General features: G+C 48.2%; 1 protein-coding gene across 3 annotated transcripts in view; it reads right to left on the bottom strand.

The window, feature by feature from the left end:
• The window catches only part of OSMR (oncostatin M receptor), a 108,143-nt gene that overhangs the window by 22,934 nt on the left and 66,606 nt on the right, over positions 1-18,603 (bottom strand). For all 3 annotated transcript variants that reach the window (XM_088455246.1, XM_088455244.1, XM_088455245.1), the window contains exons 8-11: positions 8,649-8,779; positions 6,074-6,242; positions 4,110-4,186; positions 309-531 (exon numbers count right to left, since the gene is read on the bottom strand). In XM_088455246.1, coding sequence (XP_088311372.1) covers positions 309-531; positions 4,110-4,186; positions 6,074-6,242; positions 8,649-8,779 — 600 coding nt within the window. The remainder of the gene's footprint in view (positions 1-308; positions 532-4,109; positions 4,187-6,073; positions 6,243-8,648; positions 8,780-18,603) is intronic.

Genomic DNA, 18,603 nt, shown 5'->3' with positions numbered 1-18,603 from the left:
ACTCTGCGCTCAGTGTGCTGCCGGCCGCCAGACTGAGAGGAGGGGGCCCGTGACAGAGACTGCACACGAGCCCCTTCCTCTCTAGAAACGCCCCTGGGGAAATGTAATAGCCTGCGAAGGCTTGGGTGCGATTCCGTTGATTCTTTAAAGAAGCAATCATTTAAAAGGCAAAAGCAGGTTCACATGGTCATGCTGCGGCCACCAAATTGTGTGATTGTGCCACAATAGGCAAGTATGCAAAAGCCAAAATATTATTATTATATAGATGCTGCAGTGCATTAGATTCCACGCAAGCTGTAAGAACTTACCATTTGCTCTGACTTTAGAGATTCTTATCTCAGAGGCTGGAGATTCGCCAGCTCCATTTTCCGCCGTAACGCTAAACGCGTAAGCTTGTCCACCCATGTTTATTTGTGAGCTGTTCTCCTGGGCAGAGACTTTAATGCTGTTGATTACAGGAGTGCCCTCTAGTGTCCACCATCTGATACTGTAGTGAGAAATCACTCCATTGGCACTAAATGCTGGTGAAGGCTAAATAATAGAACAGAGTTCACGTGTCATTTAATAAAGTATCTAAATACAAAGTGCAATCAATGATAGAGTACATCAAATATAAATGTCTTTTATACATTACGAATACACTACTACATTGTTTTACGATACCGTTAGGCCAAAAGTTTCTTATTGAGAAATTCAGCAAAGATTATTAAATTAAGTAAATTGTGTTTACCTGTCATCCTTAGGTTCAGTTATGTGGTGGACATGGTTATGCTTCATTGTGGACATTTATTTTATGATTGGCAGTCACCTCACCAGTGGGCCTGATTCTGCAAGGATCGTAATTGCAAAGCTGCACGCAGGCTATAGATATATGATGTATGCACGCAGGCTATAGATATGATGTATGCATGCAGGCTATAGATATGATGTATGCACACAGGCTATAGATATATGATGTATGCATGCAGGCTATAGATATGATGTATGCACGCACGCTATAGATATATGATGTATGCACGCAGGCTATAGAGATATGATGTATGCACGCAGGTTATAGATATGATGTATGCACGCAGGCTATAGATATATGATGTATGCACGCAGGCTATAGATATGATGTATGCACGCAGGCTATAGATATATGATCAATTGGCCCTGCATGTACTACCCACAATTGTAATTAGATATACTGTGTTGAAACTAAACCAAGATATAAATTCCATTGGTGATATTATGCTGCCATCTATTGGTTATGGTATGCCATTACACCTTTAGCTATTAAATGTAGAAAAGAAACCAGGTTGATTTAATGGGTGCTATATTATGCACAATGTCCTCTATAAGGGCCACCTATTTGTATTCATGGAATATTGTCACATGGGAACATGTATACAGTTCCTGATACAAATCTTTGTGTCGCCTATTGGGTTAAGAAATAAACAATCAACTGCAGCAATCATATAAATTAATAGGATTGATAGTCTCTAAGAAGAGTTATATTGAGAAGTGTTAATAATATATCAATCAAAAAGCATTAACATTTGTGCTAAATGGTGTACATCGCATATTAAACCTCAATTTATATGATAAGTGTGTTATACCTCTGTCTACAACAGAGGTATAACACACTTATATAAATTGAGGTTTAATATGCGATGTACACCATTTAGCACAAATGTTAATGCTTTTTGATTGATATATTATTAACACTTCTCAATATAACTCTTCTTAGAGACTATCAATCCTATTAATTTATATGATTGCTGCAGTTGATTGTTTATTTCTTAACCCAATAGGCGACACAAAGATTTGTATCAGGAACTGTATACATGTTCCCATGTGACAATATTCCATGAATACAAATAGGTGGCCCTTATAGAGGACATTGTGCATAATATAGCACCCATTAAATCAACCTGGTTTCTTTTCTACATTTAATAGCTAAAGATGTAATGGCATACCATAACCAATAGATGGCAGCATAATATCACCAATGGAATTTATATCTTGGTTTAGTTTCAACACAGTATATCTAATTACAATTGTGGGTAGTACATGCAGGGCCAATTGATTTCAACTATATAAATATATGTTATGATTAATGACACTGGAGACAACAACATTTAATAGAATCTTTACTCAGAAACATAACTGAAAGGGACACAGAGACAAATGAATTATTAATAATTTAATATCAATTGATGACACACATTTGTTTCAATGTTTTTATTATATTTTTTTCTTGGAATATTTCACTAATAAGGCGAAACATTTTTTAAATAATTTATTTAATAAAAGTTATATTTTATATACAATTATCCTCTATGTGTGCCAACAAAGAGACAATACCCTTTTCTTCTCTTTTTTGTAAACTCTTACTTATTGTCCTTGGCAGCACCCCCATAGAATGATTTCATATGTACCACAAATTGTCTAATTGGGGCCATTACACAAGTATATATACCTTCTTAAACCTAAACCTAGTGCAGAAGTGCTTTCCCAGACCCTTATCCTTGATTTAATAATTATAGATATATGATGTATGCATGCAGGCTATAGATATATGATGTGTGCATGCAGGCTATAGATATATGATGTATGCACGCGGGCTATAGATATATGATGTATGCACGCAGGCTATAGATATGATGTATGCACGCAGGCTATAGATATGATGTATGCACGCAGGCAGCTTTGCAATTGCGATCCTTGCAGGAGGCATCACTCCTGTGCATTACTTATCCGAGCTACGTTGTCCAACGCAGCGTTGCATAATCTGCGTACCATCGGCCGACTGCGGTGACCCATAGGGTCCTGCAGCTGGCCACCGCAGTTTAGAGGAAGAGGCAGGAAATCTCCATCTGCAGATGGAGATCCCGGCTTCTTCCCTCCCCTGCAACGCGCCTCCGTATCGGGAAACGGGGGGCATCACCACCCCCTCCCCGCCCACAAACGGCAGCAGACTGTCACTCCCTGACAGTATGCCTGCAGTTTGCAAGCGAGTTAGCAGGACCCATTCTGCGCACTCGCAGAATAAGTCCTGTGCCTGCGCAGATTCCCAAACATCGGGAATCTGCGTTCAGCAGTGCTCTAGCGTGCCCTGCTGAATCAGGCCTAGTGTCTGCAAGATCGCTCACAGTGCCCCCAAACTGAAGTATGATTGACACACTGCGTCTGTTTGGTAGGTGGAGACGAGGTCTGTTTACAAACTGGGGGCGTGCCACCTCAGTTTTGTAGGTGTGCCTAGGCCAGGGTCTTCCACGCAGATCACCTGACTCTGGCAGAGGAGCTCCAGCAGTCAGTCTGAGTAAAATAAGCAGCACTGCTGGCAGTAGGTGTCTTTTGTCCTTAGACTCCATTAGAATATAAGCTGTACAGTATTGCACAGCTACTATGTACAAAGATGCAGCCACTGTCCAATACCGCACAACTATTAATCAGGGCCATGGTCATTAACAGCTATACCAATGCCGAAGCCACTGCCCTAAGGGCTGGCCCTGCAAGTTAGAAAACCCACCTACATTACTAATACAGGTCTTAGGGCCTGATTCATTACAGATCGCTATTGCGATCGCAGCTGCGATTACGCACTCAAGTCAGCTGCGAAATATGGTAATGACTGCAATCGCAAAGCTATTATAGAGATGCCCAAAGCCAGCATAGTGACGGCCACTGTCGCTTTTGCGCATCCGTAATGCTTTGCTATCCTGCGTATACATCAGGAATATCGAGTAACATCGGCCCCTCACGCACACTTACAACAGGTCTGACCTTACTCAGAAATCGCTAACCTCGTCGCATGCAGTGAGTACTCAGGCTGCGTAAGCCGTCGCAGTGGCTAATTTAAGCACGCCTATGCACCGGCATTCAATCGGACTGGCACGTCTGCATTTCACCGACTACTCCCCCGTCACCACCCCCAAATGCTCGCTTCCTGTCAATCACCCTGCGATGGGTCTGCGTGGTCTCTGCAATCGCAGTGGTATCTTCGGCCATACGCACTTCAATGCACGAGCAATGTGCAGCAATCGGCCGTCTGTGTGCGTAATCACAATAGCGATTCGTAATGAATCAGAACCTTAAGACATTATTTTATATAAACCACTTACTCTCCAGTAAAGAATCACAATCCGATCGCCTTCATTATTCACAAGTTGTCTCCAAACATCGAGCGCACCTGTGGGCACTGAAAGCAATCACACAGATATGACACCATGAATAATAAACTTGCAATATGAAATTACTTGAACAACCTTGGTGTGAATATGTGTGTCTGGGGGGGAAGGGGGGGAGGGCGAGACTTAATGTTTTATAACCATCTTTTTTCAATTTTGCTTTTAACTTTTTTTATTGTCATGATTTCAAATTATTTTATTTTATTGTATTAAAAGTTATATTTTACATTATATTATTAGTATTTTACGATTTGCACTGAAGATATTTATTTTAAGAAGAAATCTGTTATCCAGATAAATCAAATGTAAACCAGTGCTTTTCCTTGACTGCTGAGGGAGATGGTGTTTCAAATGCAAGGATTCTGGAAAATGGATTCCATATCTATCTATCTATCTATCTATCTATCTATCTATCTATCTATCTATCTATCTATCTATCTATCTATCTCCTGTCTGTCTATCTGTCTGGATGAACATATATATTACATATTTATATATTCTTAATAATGGATAGATGCAATAGAGCAGGCACTGAAAGCCTGTCGCTCTCCAGGGTTTGTGAAACTAATAACCCCAGTATGCAATGCCAGCTGTTATGATATGCTGGTACCACAAGTTATCCATGCCTGCATAGAGATTCACACAGTGATATTCAATGTAGCAATGTGCTACCGCAATGTTTAGCTGCATATTACTGCTTAATGTGATATCCGAATAATCACAACTTTTCTTGCGCGCCTCTATGGCGAGAGAGGCCCAATGAGCGATGTTACTGGTTGTGATGTGCCTTTGCCTGACAGTACCGGGGGCACTTCACAACCATCACACTGAATTGAATTCACACACAAACTGTACAGGTTCCAAAGACCAAGACAACATTTTCTATATAAAAACCCAGGGGCAGAAAGCAGAACTCTACCAGTCATACTAATGTGAAACCAAATTCAATGCAGTACTGTACATATATTAAACTAAAACCTTCGTGAGGGGTTAATTATTATTATTAGTGTAACCCTGGTTAAGGGTTAAAATAAGTACTGTACTCATAAATGATTGTAATATTTATAAATGTACAATTTGTGAGGTAAAGTATATGTATATATATATATATATATATATATATATATATATTTTGTATTCATGTACATGTCCCTTCTATAATTTATGTATACAGGTACAGTATATCTATTTTGTGTATGTACATGGAAGTTTATATGGTACTTCTTTTTTTGGTGGGGATGTATCTCATTGTATGGGATACACACACACACTAGAAGAATGGGCGGAGTGATTTAACTGGGAGTGGTTTGGTTCCTGTCAGGAAAAGAAGGGCAGGGACAGAGATATAGGAGGAGCTGCCAGCAGACTGAGAGAACTGTAGTAGGACCTCTAGCATCTGTCTCCTCCTTGGCGGCGGCCATTTTTGGATGGCCATTTTCAGCAGAGTCCATGCGGACGGCTAGTCCGCATGGAATCTGCTGAAAACGGCCATCCAAAAATGGCCACCGCCAAGTAGGAGACAGACACTAGAGGGCCAGTAAGGACCTCTAACATTTGTCTCCTCTTTGGCGGCGGCCATTTTTGGATAGCCGTTTTCTGAATCTGCAGCCCCCAAGCCACCTCGAGTCAGCTTTTTTTACCCCCTGCAATCCGGCACCCGGTGCACGTGCACCTCTAGCCCCCCCCCCCCCTAGTTGCAGCCCAGGGTGGAGGCACTAATAGGAGTTTAAGGTGGGTAAAAGAGATTACATGGGAGTTAGTAACCTTGGGTCCCTTTAGAGGGTAAAGGGGGGTTACATTAGTTATAAATACTTATGAAATGGTCATTAGCATATTTGCTTCATTATTACTCCCTGAGCGATATCAGACCAGAACAAGCAATTCAATTAACAACACACCATCTTCTCGTGTCCAGACTGATAGTACTTGACTCCAATTGCTCCACCCAGCCAGGGATGACTCTGACATACATCGCACTCTCAGGTCATATTGAGTCCATGGCTGCAGTCCAATAAGGCTGAGACTATAGAACTCAGATGACTTTTTTCCTTCACTCATCGTGTTTGCCTGCAATAATGATATAAAGCATGTTTATTGGGTGTGGTGTGCTGGCACTGTGAAGCAAAAGATATGCTAAGCATCAACAAACCACCGCATACATTCCTAACTTTCATATGTGACACAGAGGCAGAGCTGGCACTTTGGGAAGCATTGCTGTCTCAAACCAATGGGATTTGGGCATTATCTGTGTGGAGTTCTTATCGCCGTAGGGAGTGATGTGCAAGCAGTGCTGTTGCTTGGCGCAGGGTCCTGGGGGCGACACTGTCGCTGCCCCAATGTCCCTGCATCTGACCATTAGCGCAGCTGTAGTGCTGCTTGGAGCGTCCGGGCAGCTCTCTAATTTCTCCAGCCAGCGGAACCACCCCTTCGTGTGACATCATGTGTTTGGGGGCGGCACAGGGCAGCAGTAAGCGCTGTTCCGGCACTTGCAGTTTGTATGTTCTCCCCACGTTTTCATGGGTTTCCTTACGAGTGTTTTAGTTTCCTTTCACACTCCAAAAACATGCCGGTAGCCCAAATGGCTTATCACAAAAATATTGTATGGCGAGGATTGATGTGAATTATTAAACATTCGGTGTACAGTGCTGGGTAATGTGATTGGTGCTGCATTAATAGACAAGATTGTCTTAGGGGCATGTGTATCAAAGCTTGGTGTTGATGTGAGATAAAATTGCAAAATATATATCACCATCCAATCAGCTCCAAACTATCATTTCTTAAACGCAGCCTGCAAAATGTAATGCTGGGCATACACTATACAATTATCTGTCAGATATCTGTCCAGTCTGGCTGGTTGGAATGAAAACCTGGTAATGTATGGGAGCAAATGACAATCGTCCATTGGCTCACAAACACTGGAAAACAGACAAAAATGGTCGTTCAGACAAATTGGTTAAAACACACAAATTTAAGCAATTTGAAAAATAGTTTTTCGTCCGTTTTCCAGTGTTTAAGACCATATGATCGACTGTCATTAGCTCCCATACATTACCAGGTTTTCATTCCAACCAGCCAGATTGGACAGATATCTGACAGATAATTGTATAATGTATGCCCAGCATAAGTTAGAAGCTGATTGGTTGGTGATATATATATATCTCACAATTTTATCTCACATCAAGCTTTGATACATATACCCCTTGTCTGCTTTGCCAAATTAGCACCAGAGAGGGATTCCTTTTTTCACTCCTCCACTTTAAGGGGTCTATTTATTAAGCAGTGTTAGGAGACAGAGTGAAAAGTGATAAGTAAGTGATAAGGTGCCAGCCAATCAGCTCTCCACTGTCATCTCACAGGCTGTGTTTGAAAAATGACAGTTGGGAGCTGATTGGCTGGCACCTTATCACTTTTCACTTTGTGGTACAAAAAAATGTATAAAAGCCAATTTAAGCAATGCACTTTGCCTATTTACAAAATGTAAATAATTAGTCTTCTCACACCAGCCACAATCCATTATTTTCTATGGAGTAAAACCAGGCCAGGCGATGCTGCAGCATGCGGATTATGAGAAGCTGTACACATACATCTGTAATGTGACAATTGCTTGTTCCCTATAGCTGGGCACACACTTAACGTTTGTGTACCCAGCGATGCGACCCACAATCCCTGTGCTGACGGGCCAACAATTCAGGCTGTCCATACACACTGGGTGATCCGGTGCCCGACCACCCGATAGGCCGGCCCCTGCCGCACAGCGCTACATGGGATCGTCAGCCGCATCGCATGATCTTCCTACATGTACAAAAGATCAGACGATGCGGCTAACGACCCCACGGGAGCGCGCACTACACGATGTAGTACATACACACTGCGCTATATTGCCGATTTGTCGTTCCGATACATCGGAATCGGGCAAATTGATAGCAATATCGTGTAATGTGTAAGGGTCTTAACACTGCTGCTACTCGTCAGCTGTGTAATGGGGATGAAGAGCTTGTCTGCACTGAGGGCCTGTTCAGCAAGGATCGCTATTCTGCTAGAACGCACGCACCACAGTTGCTAATATTAGCGGTGAAATGCAAATGCACGCCTGTGTTCGCCCGACCACCCTCCGCCATTACCCAGAAACGGCACTTCCTGTCAATCACTGTGCTTGGGGTCTGCGTAGCCTCTGCAAACACAGTTCCAATCGCAATTGCTAGTTCGTGCACTGCGATGCATGCGCAATGCAAATTAATCGACCGATGGCGAGCGTCTTTGCTACTGCGATCCTTGCTGAATCAGGCCCAGGGTCCCTATAAATACAGTCACACACTGTGAGGGAGCAGGTGGTTTGGGGTAGCTCACAGTGGGGATGTTAGTGTATTTTAAATCTTAAATGTCACTATAGTATATACATATATATATATATATATATATAATATATACTGTATATATAAAAGCAGTAGTATGAACCAATAAATCATCACTTACCAAGTTTTCCTGAAGGTCAGTCTGACAATGTAAGCGAAGGGACGTGTAGTCTGCCTTCAAGACCCAGTTCAACTTAATGTTTGAGACGTTTACATGTGTTACGACTAGATTTGAAGGAGTCAGCGGCAGAACTGGTAAATATAACAATAAAAAAGACAGTCTGCAAATTTAATGGAAGACGAGGTAAATTGATGCAGAATAAAGAGATCTATGTATTAAGGCAAATAGGACAATATATCTCCTACATATTTGTCTACAGTATTTTTGGTCACTTGGAAGTGGGTATATGAGGGGAGGTGGAGCCGAGTGGAGTAATTGGGTAAAGTCGCTTCCCCACCAGTATGCTCACTGGGCCTGATTCAGAGCTGAACGCTTGACCATCGCGACCATCGGGCTTGCGACGGAGACCCTGCGGTAGGGTCTCGCTGCCGCAAGCCCAGGAGTGATTTTGGCTCTATCAGAGCCAAAATCACTCCCACTGACATCACTAGTGATGTCAGTGGGGCCGCCTTCAGACGCCTCCATCAATCAACATCGACAGCACGCCCCCTTTGGTGCGAGACCCGGAGCGATGGAGAGCCCGTTGCTCGCCGGGTCTCGCCCATGCGCACGACGGAGCTCCCTCCATCGTGCGCATGCGCAGTGGGGGAACATCGACCCGCTTGCGAGCGAACTGCCGCTCACGAGCGGGTCTGAATGACCCCCACTGATCTTCCATTGCTCCCTATAGAGGTGCTCAGGAAAGACTTCTACCATAATAGAGAGTAATGTGTGCAGAAAGACATAATGATGATATCTGGCATCACATGGCACAGAATCAAATCCCTCCCATGTACAGTAGTTTAAATTAATTTAGTTAAACACTGTAAAAAAAAAAAAAATAGCCCTTACAGAATCTATATAATAAAACAACTGCTGATAAAAATGATGTCATCATGTTGGAATGTGATAATTGGTATGAACCCTGGCCCCTCCCACCTTTGTCAGAGATGCAAAGGAGTGAGTTAAAGGGGACGGGAATAGTGAGTGACAGTGGGGGAGGGAGAAGAGATGGGGTGGAAGCGTTGAGGGGAGAGAAAGGGGGCTGAGAGGAGAAATATAAGGGTCTATGGGCCTGATTCAGCAAGGACAGCAGTTGCTAATACGCACGCAATTGGCCGATTGTTGCATTCTGCACATGCGTATGCATCGCAGTGTGCGAACTAGCCACTGCAATAGGGATTGCGGTCGCAGTGACTAAGCAGACCCATCGCAGAGTGATTGACAGGAAGTGCCGTTTGTGGGTGGTGACGGGGGTGGTGGTCGGCGAAACACAGGCGAGAGCTTCTGGGTTTAACTGCAACTCCTCCTCCGTATGCTGATGGTGCATATTAATTATGCACACCCATAAAACGGCGTTCGGACGCACAGACACAACTGCGTTCGCACGACCACCCCCCGTCACCACCTCCAAACAGCACGTACTGTGGATTCAATATGATTTACTGCCGTGCCTAACCCTAATCCCCCCTATAAGTGCCTAAACCTAACCCCCCTTCCCCGCCACCTAAACCTAAGTCCCCTGGGGGGGGTGCCTAACCCTAACCTCCGGGGGTGCCTAACCCCCCCTTCCCCTAGCCTAACCCTAACCTCCCGGGGGGTGCATAACCCTAAGTCCCCCCCCCCGGAGCCCTAAACCTAACCCTCTCTCCCCGGCTGTCTGTGCCCGGTGCCCGGCTTACCTTCGATCGGTATCCCGGGTGTCGGGCTCCCGGCGTAGGTCTAATGACAGGTGTCGGGATTTCGACGCCTGTCATTTAACCCCTTTCCAGGATTAGACAATCGGGAAGTCGGCGGTCATGATTACATCCGTCGGCTTGCCGACTGCTTCCCCTTCCTGCCACTCAAGCTTGCGGTCAGTCTATGTACTAACTGCGATCTATTCACGATTGCAGTAACTGGTTCGCAACACGCGCTCTGCGTCCTATACGCATGCGCAGACTGCAAACATCGTCTGGGTACGTGCGAACGCAGCTTTTGCGATCAGGTCTGAATCAGCCCATAGACCCCATAGAGAGAAGGAGTGGGGGGGGTGGTGAGAGACAGAGAGAGATATATAAATAGAATCCGGGCACTGGCAGATATTACAGCTAGTGTCTTATAGAGAAGGTGAAAATTCTATATACAACTATGTGGTAGTGCAATGTATTACTGTATTACTGTCAGAATGCATTCAAGAATTGCAGATGTTTAGGAAGAGCAGTGCATAGTGAATGAAGCCTGGGAACGTTAGGAGTTGGGACGTTAGTTGCATCCATGGCTGTACACTCATCCTCTATACAAAACAAATATATAACTGTGTGTTTAATAAACAGATAATCTGTCTGATGATCCCACTCTCTCTGTGCTGCTCCTGCACCACAAACCACCCAGCAGGAAACTGAGAGTACTCTTCGTTCTGATTCACTCCCGGAGGTTTGCTGGTCTGCTGCACACCATAACACAATATAACTGCACTCTTCATGTTCACATCTAAATACCATTCTCTCTGAGTCACATTGTGCTCTGAATCACTCCTTTAATGCTAATACAAAGAGGATATTGAGCGGATATTGCATTGTCATTCAGCGTTATGTCACTTTCACTCTTTTCTGTATTCTAAAATTCTCCTGCCCAGTGCTTATACCGGCGCTGTACACTGATTATATAACATTCTGTGGTTTTATTATTGAGGAAATCATGAATAAGTCCATGTGTATGGGAGGGAGCAGTGATACAAGTGTCTGGAGTTCTGCTATACAATAAATAAAGGTCCTGATTCTAAGCGGCAGGCAATGGCGGACGCTTCTAGTGAATAGTAACAGACCGCTCACGAGCCGCAGTGAACATCTTTGCGTATTTCCAGGTGATTTTGAGTCGGGCAGATCCAGTTTCTTTTCATACGTGAAGTTTGTGTTTATGTCATATGGGGCAGCCAGGTCGCTGTTCCGGAGGGGACGTGGCACGGCAAACGTGGACAGTGCTGGAGGTGTGGTGATGTAATTCCATCATCGTGGCCCCCTTCCTAGACAATGTCATGATTACCGGCATTGTGAAGTGGGGGACGGGGCCATGCTGACAAAATTCAATGCAAAATGTGTCATCTGCTGCCTGTACCGCCCACTTCACTTGGGAAATGAGTTGCCGGGTTTGGGGGCAGCTCTAGGAGACTTATCCACTTTTCCAAGTGGCCGGGAGCGCCATCCAATTTTTGGGAGCCTCCAGGCCATTCTGGGTGAGTAGGCAACTATGGTTTCTGTGTATCAAACCAACTTGGGGGAGAAATGTCTTACAGGAGCATAGTGGCCATGGTTGCGGCCCATTCTGAGTCAAACACATGCCGCGGGCACAGCCGATTTCAGACAGACATCTTGCACCCAGCATAGGCTAGTGGTAAATGCTGATTCTAGTGATGACGGCTGCACTTGTGGAGAGAAAACAGTGGAGCGATGCGTTCACATGAAGACGTGCGTACAGTCGTATTAGCGTCTTGTCACCAAAATAATATGAGATATGGTAAGAACTTACCCTTGTTATCTCTATTTCTACGAAGTCCATAGGGTTCCACAGGATACCTTGGGGTATAGGTGTGACGTCAGTCGCAGGGCACCAAAGAGTTAAGCTTTCAGCCTCCCAGGATGCACTAGGTCCCCCTCCTATACCCCGCCCCCGGGCCAAGGCACCTCAGTTAGTTACCAAGCCATAGGCCGGAGGAGGAGAAGGAAGAGAGAGAACAAAGATCTGGACACATACAAGAATCACATTCTCACCAGAGGGAGACGGAAAACCGGTGACCAGAGCAAAGCCCATCTGCAGCACAGGTGCGACAGGGCGGGAGTCCTGTGGAACCCTATGGACTTCGTAGAAATAGAGATAACAAGGGTAAGTTCTTACCATATCTCATATTTTCTACTTCAGGGTCCATAGGGTATCCACAGGATACCTTGGGGATGTCCCAAAGCAGTATCCTTTAAGGGTGGGGACGCTCCTGTGCAGAAAGGAGAATCCGCCGCCCGAAGGAAGCATCCTGAGAGGCGAAGGTGTCAAACCTGTAATACCTCACGAAGGTATGGACAGAAGACCACGTAGCAGCCTTGCAGATCTGAACTGCCGAGGCACCACGTCGAGCTGCCCACGAAGGACCCACAGACCTAGTGGAATGAGCCTTCAGAGAAGGAGGGACCGGTAGGCCTTCATGAAGATAAGCTTCAGAAATAGCCATACGGATCCAGGCTGCCAAAGTTTGCTTTGAAGCAGGCCAACCCTTTTTACGGAAGCCAAAGAGGACAAACAAAGCGTCCGACTTCCTAAACGAAGAAGTGCGGTCAACATAAGTCCTTAAGGCCCGCACAACATCCAAAGAGGCCTCACCCACGGAAAGACCCGGTGAGTTAAAGGCCGGAACAACTATTTCCTCGTTAATATGAAACTGGGAAATAACTTTGGGAAGAAACTCGGGCCGAGTGCGGAGCACTGCCCTGTTCCCATAAAAAACCAAGAAAGGGGGTCTACAAGAAAGAGCCCCTAACTCAGAAACACGTCTGGCCGAAGCAATGGCCAGAAGGAAAACAGTCTTAGCTGTTAGCCATTTAAGATCCACTGAGCCCAGTGGTTCAAACGGCGGTCCTTGGAGAGCCCTCAGGACCACAGCCAAATCCCAAGGCGCCACAGGTGGAACAAAGGGCGGCTGAATGCGGAGAACACCCTGCATAAAGGTGCGCACATCCGGGATTGTAGCAATCCAACGGTGAAACCAGACAGATAGGGCCGAAACCTGTACCTTCAAAGAAGCAAGGCGAAGCCCATGATCTAGTCCCGCTTGCAGGAAGGCGAGAATCCGAGACAGACGAAACTCCCGCGGTGCATAACCTCTCGGTCGACACCACTGGAAGAACGTATGCCACACGCGATGGTATATCCTCGCGGAAGACGGTTTCCGAGCTCGTAACATGGTACGCACCACAGAGCTGGAAAACCCCCGGGACCTCAGCATGGCCGTCTCAACAGCCACGCCGTCAAAGACAGCCGAGTCAGGTCCGGGTGAAGGCAAGGACCCTGAGACAGAAGGTCCGGTCGTAGCGGCAACCGCAGAGGAATGTCCACGGACAGACCCTGAAGGTCTGAGAACCAGTGCCGTCTGGGCCACGCGGGAGCTATCAACAGGAGCGTCCCTCCTTCCTGTTTGAATTTCCGGATTACCCGTGGAAGAAGGGAGACCGGAGGGAACAGGTATGCGAACCGGAACGTCCACCGGACGGACAGAGCATCCACCAGAGACGCCCCTTCGTCTCTTGTGCGAGACCCGTACACCGGCAACTTGTTGTTGTGCCGGGACGCCATGAGGTCGATTTCTGGAAGACCCCACCTGTCCACCAGTAGTTGAAAAACGTCCGGGTGCAGGGACCATTCCCCCGGATGAACGTCCTGGCGACTTAGAAAGTCCGCCTCCCAATTGAGCACTCCCGGGATGAAGACCGCTGATATGGCCGGAAGATTGCGCTCCGCCCAAACCAGGATCCGAGAGACCTCTACGAGAGCCGCCCGACTGCGAGTTCCTCCTTGCCTGTTTATGTAGGCCACGGTGGTAGCGTTGTCCGACTGGACCTGCACCGGGCGACCCTGGAGAAACCGCTGTGCCTGCTGGAGAGCATTGAAGACCGCACGGAGTTCCAAGATATTTATTGGAAGCTCCGCTTCTGTCGGCGTCCACCTGCCCTGGAACAAGTGTGGACCCGAAACTGCTCCCCAGCCCCGAAGACTGGCGTCCGTTGTCAACAGGACCCAATTTGGAACCCAGAACGGACGTCCCTTGTTGAGGTGGGTCGTCTGTAACCACCACGTAAGGGACAGGCGAACCTCCTGGGTGAGCACAATCGTCTGGGACTTCAGAGACTGAGTCAGCCCGTTCCACTTGGACAGGATCAGGTGCTGCAGAGGTCTGGAGTGAAACTGGGCGTATTCCACCATGTCGAACACCGACACCATGGAGCCCAGTAACCTCATCGCCGAGTGTAAGGACACCCGGCGGCTGTGCAGACAACTGCGCACCCTTGACTGTAAAGCAGAGATCTTGTCCTCCGTCACGAAGATCCTTTGCTGTCCCGAGTCCAATAAGGCTCCAAGATGCAGAATCCTCCGAGACGGGATTAGAGTGGACTTCTGCCAGTTGATTAGCCAGCCGTGCCGTTGCAGCAGTGCAATGGTCAGGTCCAAGTGGCGTAACAGGAGCTCTGGAGATCCTGCCACCAATAACAGGTCGTCCAAATACGGCAACATGCGGACTCCCTGCAGCCGCAGAGAAGCCGCCATGACCGCCATCACCTTGGTGAGAACACGTGGTGCTGTTGCCAGGCCAAAAGGTAACGCCCGAAACTGGAAGTGGTCGCTGCTGATTGCAAACCTGAGGAACTGTTGATGGCGCCAAAGAATAGGGACATGCAGGTAAGCGTCCTGTATGTCCAATGACACCAAGTAGTCCCCAGGTTCCAGCGCCAGAATGATGGACCGTAGGGTCTCCATCCGAAACTTCGGGACCCGCAAAGACTTGTTGAGTGCTTTGAGGTTGAGTATCGGACGATATGACCCATTGGGTTTCTGTACCAAAATAGATTTGAATAGAAACCCTGGCCCCTCTGGGAGAATGGAACCGCCACTATAACTCCAGCCTGGAGCATAGTGTGCAATACCTTCCGCAGCTCCGTAGCCTTGTTCCGGTCTGATGGGAGACCCGTGGTGAAGAAGCGAGCCGGGGGTCTGTGCCGGAAGGAGAGGGCGTATCCGTGGGAAACCACCTCCAGAACCCAAGTGTCTGTCGTAGTGGTCGACCAACACTGAGCGAACTGTAGCAGGCGGCCTCCCACCCTGGGATCCCCCAAAGGGAGGCCCGGACCGTCAGGCCGCAGGCTTGTCATCTGGCTTGGGGGCCGGACGTCTGGTACTCCATGCCTGCTTCCGGGGCTTGACCGATTTCTTAGGGCCAGCCTGTCGAGGAAACGACTGTGGTTTGGGCCTGCCCTGGGCCCTAGATGACCGAAAGGACGATGGTCCCGAACCAGAAGGAGCAGCGGCCGACGGGAGACAGGCAGATTTGGCTGCCGCCAGCGTGGCCACAATCTTATCCAGATCCGGACCGAAGAGAACTTCTCCGGTAAACGGCAACGCTTCCAGACCTTTCTTGGAATCTGCGTCCGCCTTCCAGGATCGCAGCCACAAGGTGCGACGAGCAGCTACCGCTGCTGAAGAAATTCTAGACACCAGAGTACTAATGTCTAGAGCCGCCTCGTTGATGTAGGTGGCCGAATCACGGAGATTGCCAATCAACTCCGCCTGATCGGCCGGACAGTCGGATTCAAAAGAAGCCTCTAATGAATCCGCCCAGCGCTCCATCGCTCTGGCAACCCAGCAAATGGCCATAGCCGGCCGTGCTGCCCCCCCTGCAAGGGAATAAGCGGACTTCAGGCAGATTTCTACCTTGCGGTCCGTAGCATCCTTAAGGGAGGACATGGATGGCATCGGCAATGTGGCACTACGGACAAGACGGGTCACGTGAGAATCCACCTGTGGAGGGGATTCCCACTTAGCAAAATAATTATCCGCGAACGGATAAGCCACCGCCAGGCGTCTCTGCGGCTGGTATCTTTTGCCAGGTTGTTTCCACGCCTCCTCTAAATGGTCCACCAACTGACCCGAAAGAGGAAAGACTGTGGCATCGCCCTTCACATCTTTGAAAAAGGCATACTTAGATTTAGCCGCTGGGGGAACTTCGTCCTCAATCACCAAGGCTATGCGGACCGCCCGAATAAGTCCAGGAATATATACTTTGGACTTAGCATCAGCGTCCTTAGTATGGAGAGGTTCCTGATCGTAAGGATCTAGAATCTCCCCATCATCAGACGTCCCTTCGTCATCCTCATAAGGAGCGGACAGAGACGCCACCGGCCTTTTATGAGACCGCATCACAGACTCCCCTTGCAACACATCCGACAAGTGCTGTACAGAACTTGTCAGGGAGTTAACCCACGCTGGCTCCTGAGAACCCGGGAGCGGGGAAATAGGGAGACTGTGGGGTACCACCAATTGTCGTGGGAACCCCTGCATGGGTGACGACACCACAGACTGCTGGGACAAACCCATCGGAGTAAACGCGGGCTGCGGAGCTAACTGGCCCACTAAAGCTGTTAACGCCTGAGCGAAACAAGCCCAGGGCGGCTCCTGTACCGGTGCTGTAACCGTAATAGGCCGCGCCATGGACAAACACTGCCGGCAAAGGCCCTCCGCGCTACCCTCCCCCTCCGCTAACGGTACTTTGCACGTGGTACACTGTAGCCGGAGGGGAAAATCACTTTCAGACATGATGGCACCACGTATGTGACCTCTCTCACCAATTAAGTATTAAATAGGCGAGAGACCACCCTGCAGCACCGCACCGCAAGGGCTTTAGCAGAAAGAACAGGGACAGTAATAAAGCTGACAGTTTAGAGAAGAAAAGATTACAGGCAGCAGCGCTAGCACAGTCACATACAATGCAGAAAAATAACAATTCCTGCACTAACAGCGCTGATCACTCAACTACACAGACACAGGGCCTGGTAGGACACAGCGCTGCATACACAGACCTGACCATAGCGGAGGAGAGGTATGCGGGGGGACCCAGACCACGATGCTTCCGTCCAGCGCTTCCAGCAGCGTTCACCATGCGTTCTGGAGAAGATGGCCGCCGAGGAGCAGAGAGGAGGCTGGCCTGGGGGAGGAGCGCTGCCACAGGACCAGTCGGCAGCATGCAGAGAGGGCTGTGTGCAGCGGGGGAGGCGCCGGCTGTGAGACAGGGAAGGCGCGCTCCCCTGGCATGCATTTAACCCCTGGGACGCCGCAGCGCTACCGCTCTGCTGCGGTCCGCTGTCCCAGGGGGTAGTGGAAGCGCAGGTTGGTCGCCTGGCTCCACGCTGCAGCCAGTCCCCAGGGAGCCCCCTGCCTGGGGACTTAGGACCATGTGATCAGCGGGGACCCACCGCGGGACCCCGCTGCTTACCTCTGTCCCCCTTGAATCCGGCCATGGTCCGGAGCATCTGGGGTCACCGCTAGCTGTGACCCCAGACGCCCACCAGCATCCCCGGATCAGTACCGGCGTTCTGGTACCGGCGGGGTGTAGGGAAGACAGCATGGACGTCAGGACTGACTGTCCATGCTGTTCATCCAGATGTGCAGCCACAGCTGCATGAAGAATAAGCTTCAGGGGCTCTTCTAGTCCCCACTCCAACAGGTGCACCCGACTCCGGCCGGGCACCAAACTAAACTGAGGTGCCTTGGCCCGGGGGCGGGGTATAGGAGGGGGACCTAGTGCATCCTGGGAGGCTGAAAGCTTAACTCTTTGGTGCCCTGCGACTGACGTCACACCTATACCCCAAGGTATCCTGTGGATACCCTATGGACCCTGAAGTAGAAAACCCTATTCTGAATGCGGCCACATATGGAGCTGCGTGCGATTCAGGTTCAGGCCCAAAGACTGTATTCTAGAGAAAAACTGGCACACATTGCAAATGGTCCAGTAATTAGGATTCCCACTCCTGTCTCCAAGATTTTGCCCGCGCTGCTCCCCACCTTTGGAACTCTCTCCCTCTTCCCATCAGAATCTCCGCCTCTCTACAATCACTCAAACGGGCTCTCAAGACCCACTACTTCATCAATACCCTCCAGCCCTCACCTTAACTTGCTACTACATGCTCCTTCCTCCGTGCCTACCCATCTGTGTCTCACCTATGTGTCTGCCCCTCCCCATTAGAATGTAAGTTCTTACGAGCAGGGCCCTCTACCCTCTTGTGCTTCTCCTTACTTTACTTTCATCTCCTTCTTACTCCCTACTAGGGCACCTAACACTTGGTTGCTTATGCTCTGTTGATTGTCCTCGTCCTGTATTGTATTGTCCTGTAAGTCACTGGTC

This window comes from Taudactylus pleione, unplaced genomic scaffold, assembly GCF_031769625.1.
Source record: "Taudactylus pleione unplaced genomic scaffold, aTauple2 ptg000647l, whole genome shotgun sequence".
In the NCBI taxonomy this organism is placed as follows: Eukaryota; Metazoa; Chordata; class Amphibia; order Anura; family Myobatrachidae; genus Taudactylus; species Taudactylus pleione.
The sequence above is the reverse complement of the archived record's forward strand: the minus strand, read 5'-3'. Positions and strand labels throughout refer to the sequence as shown.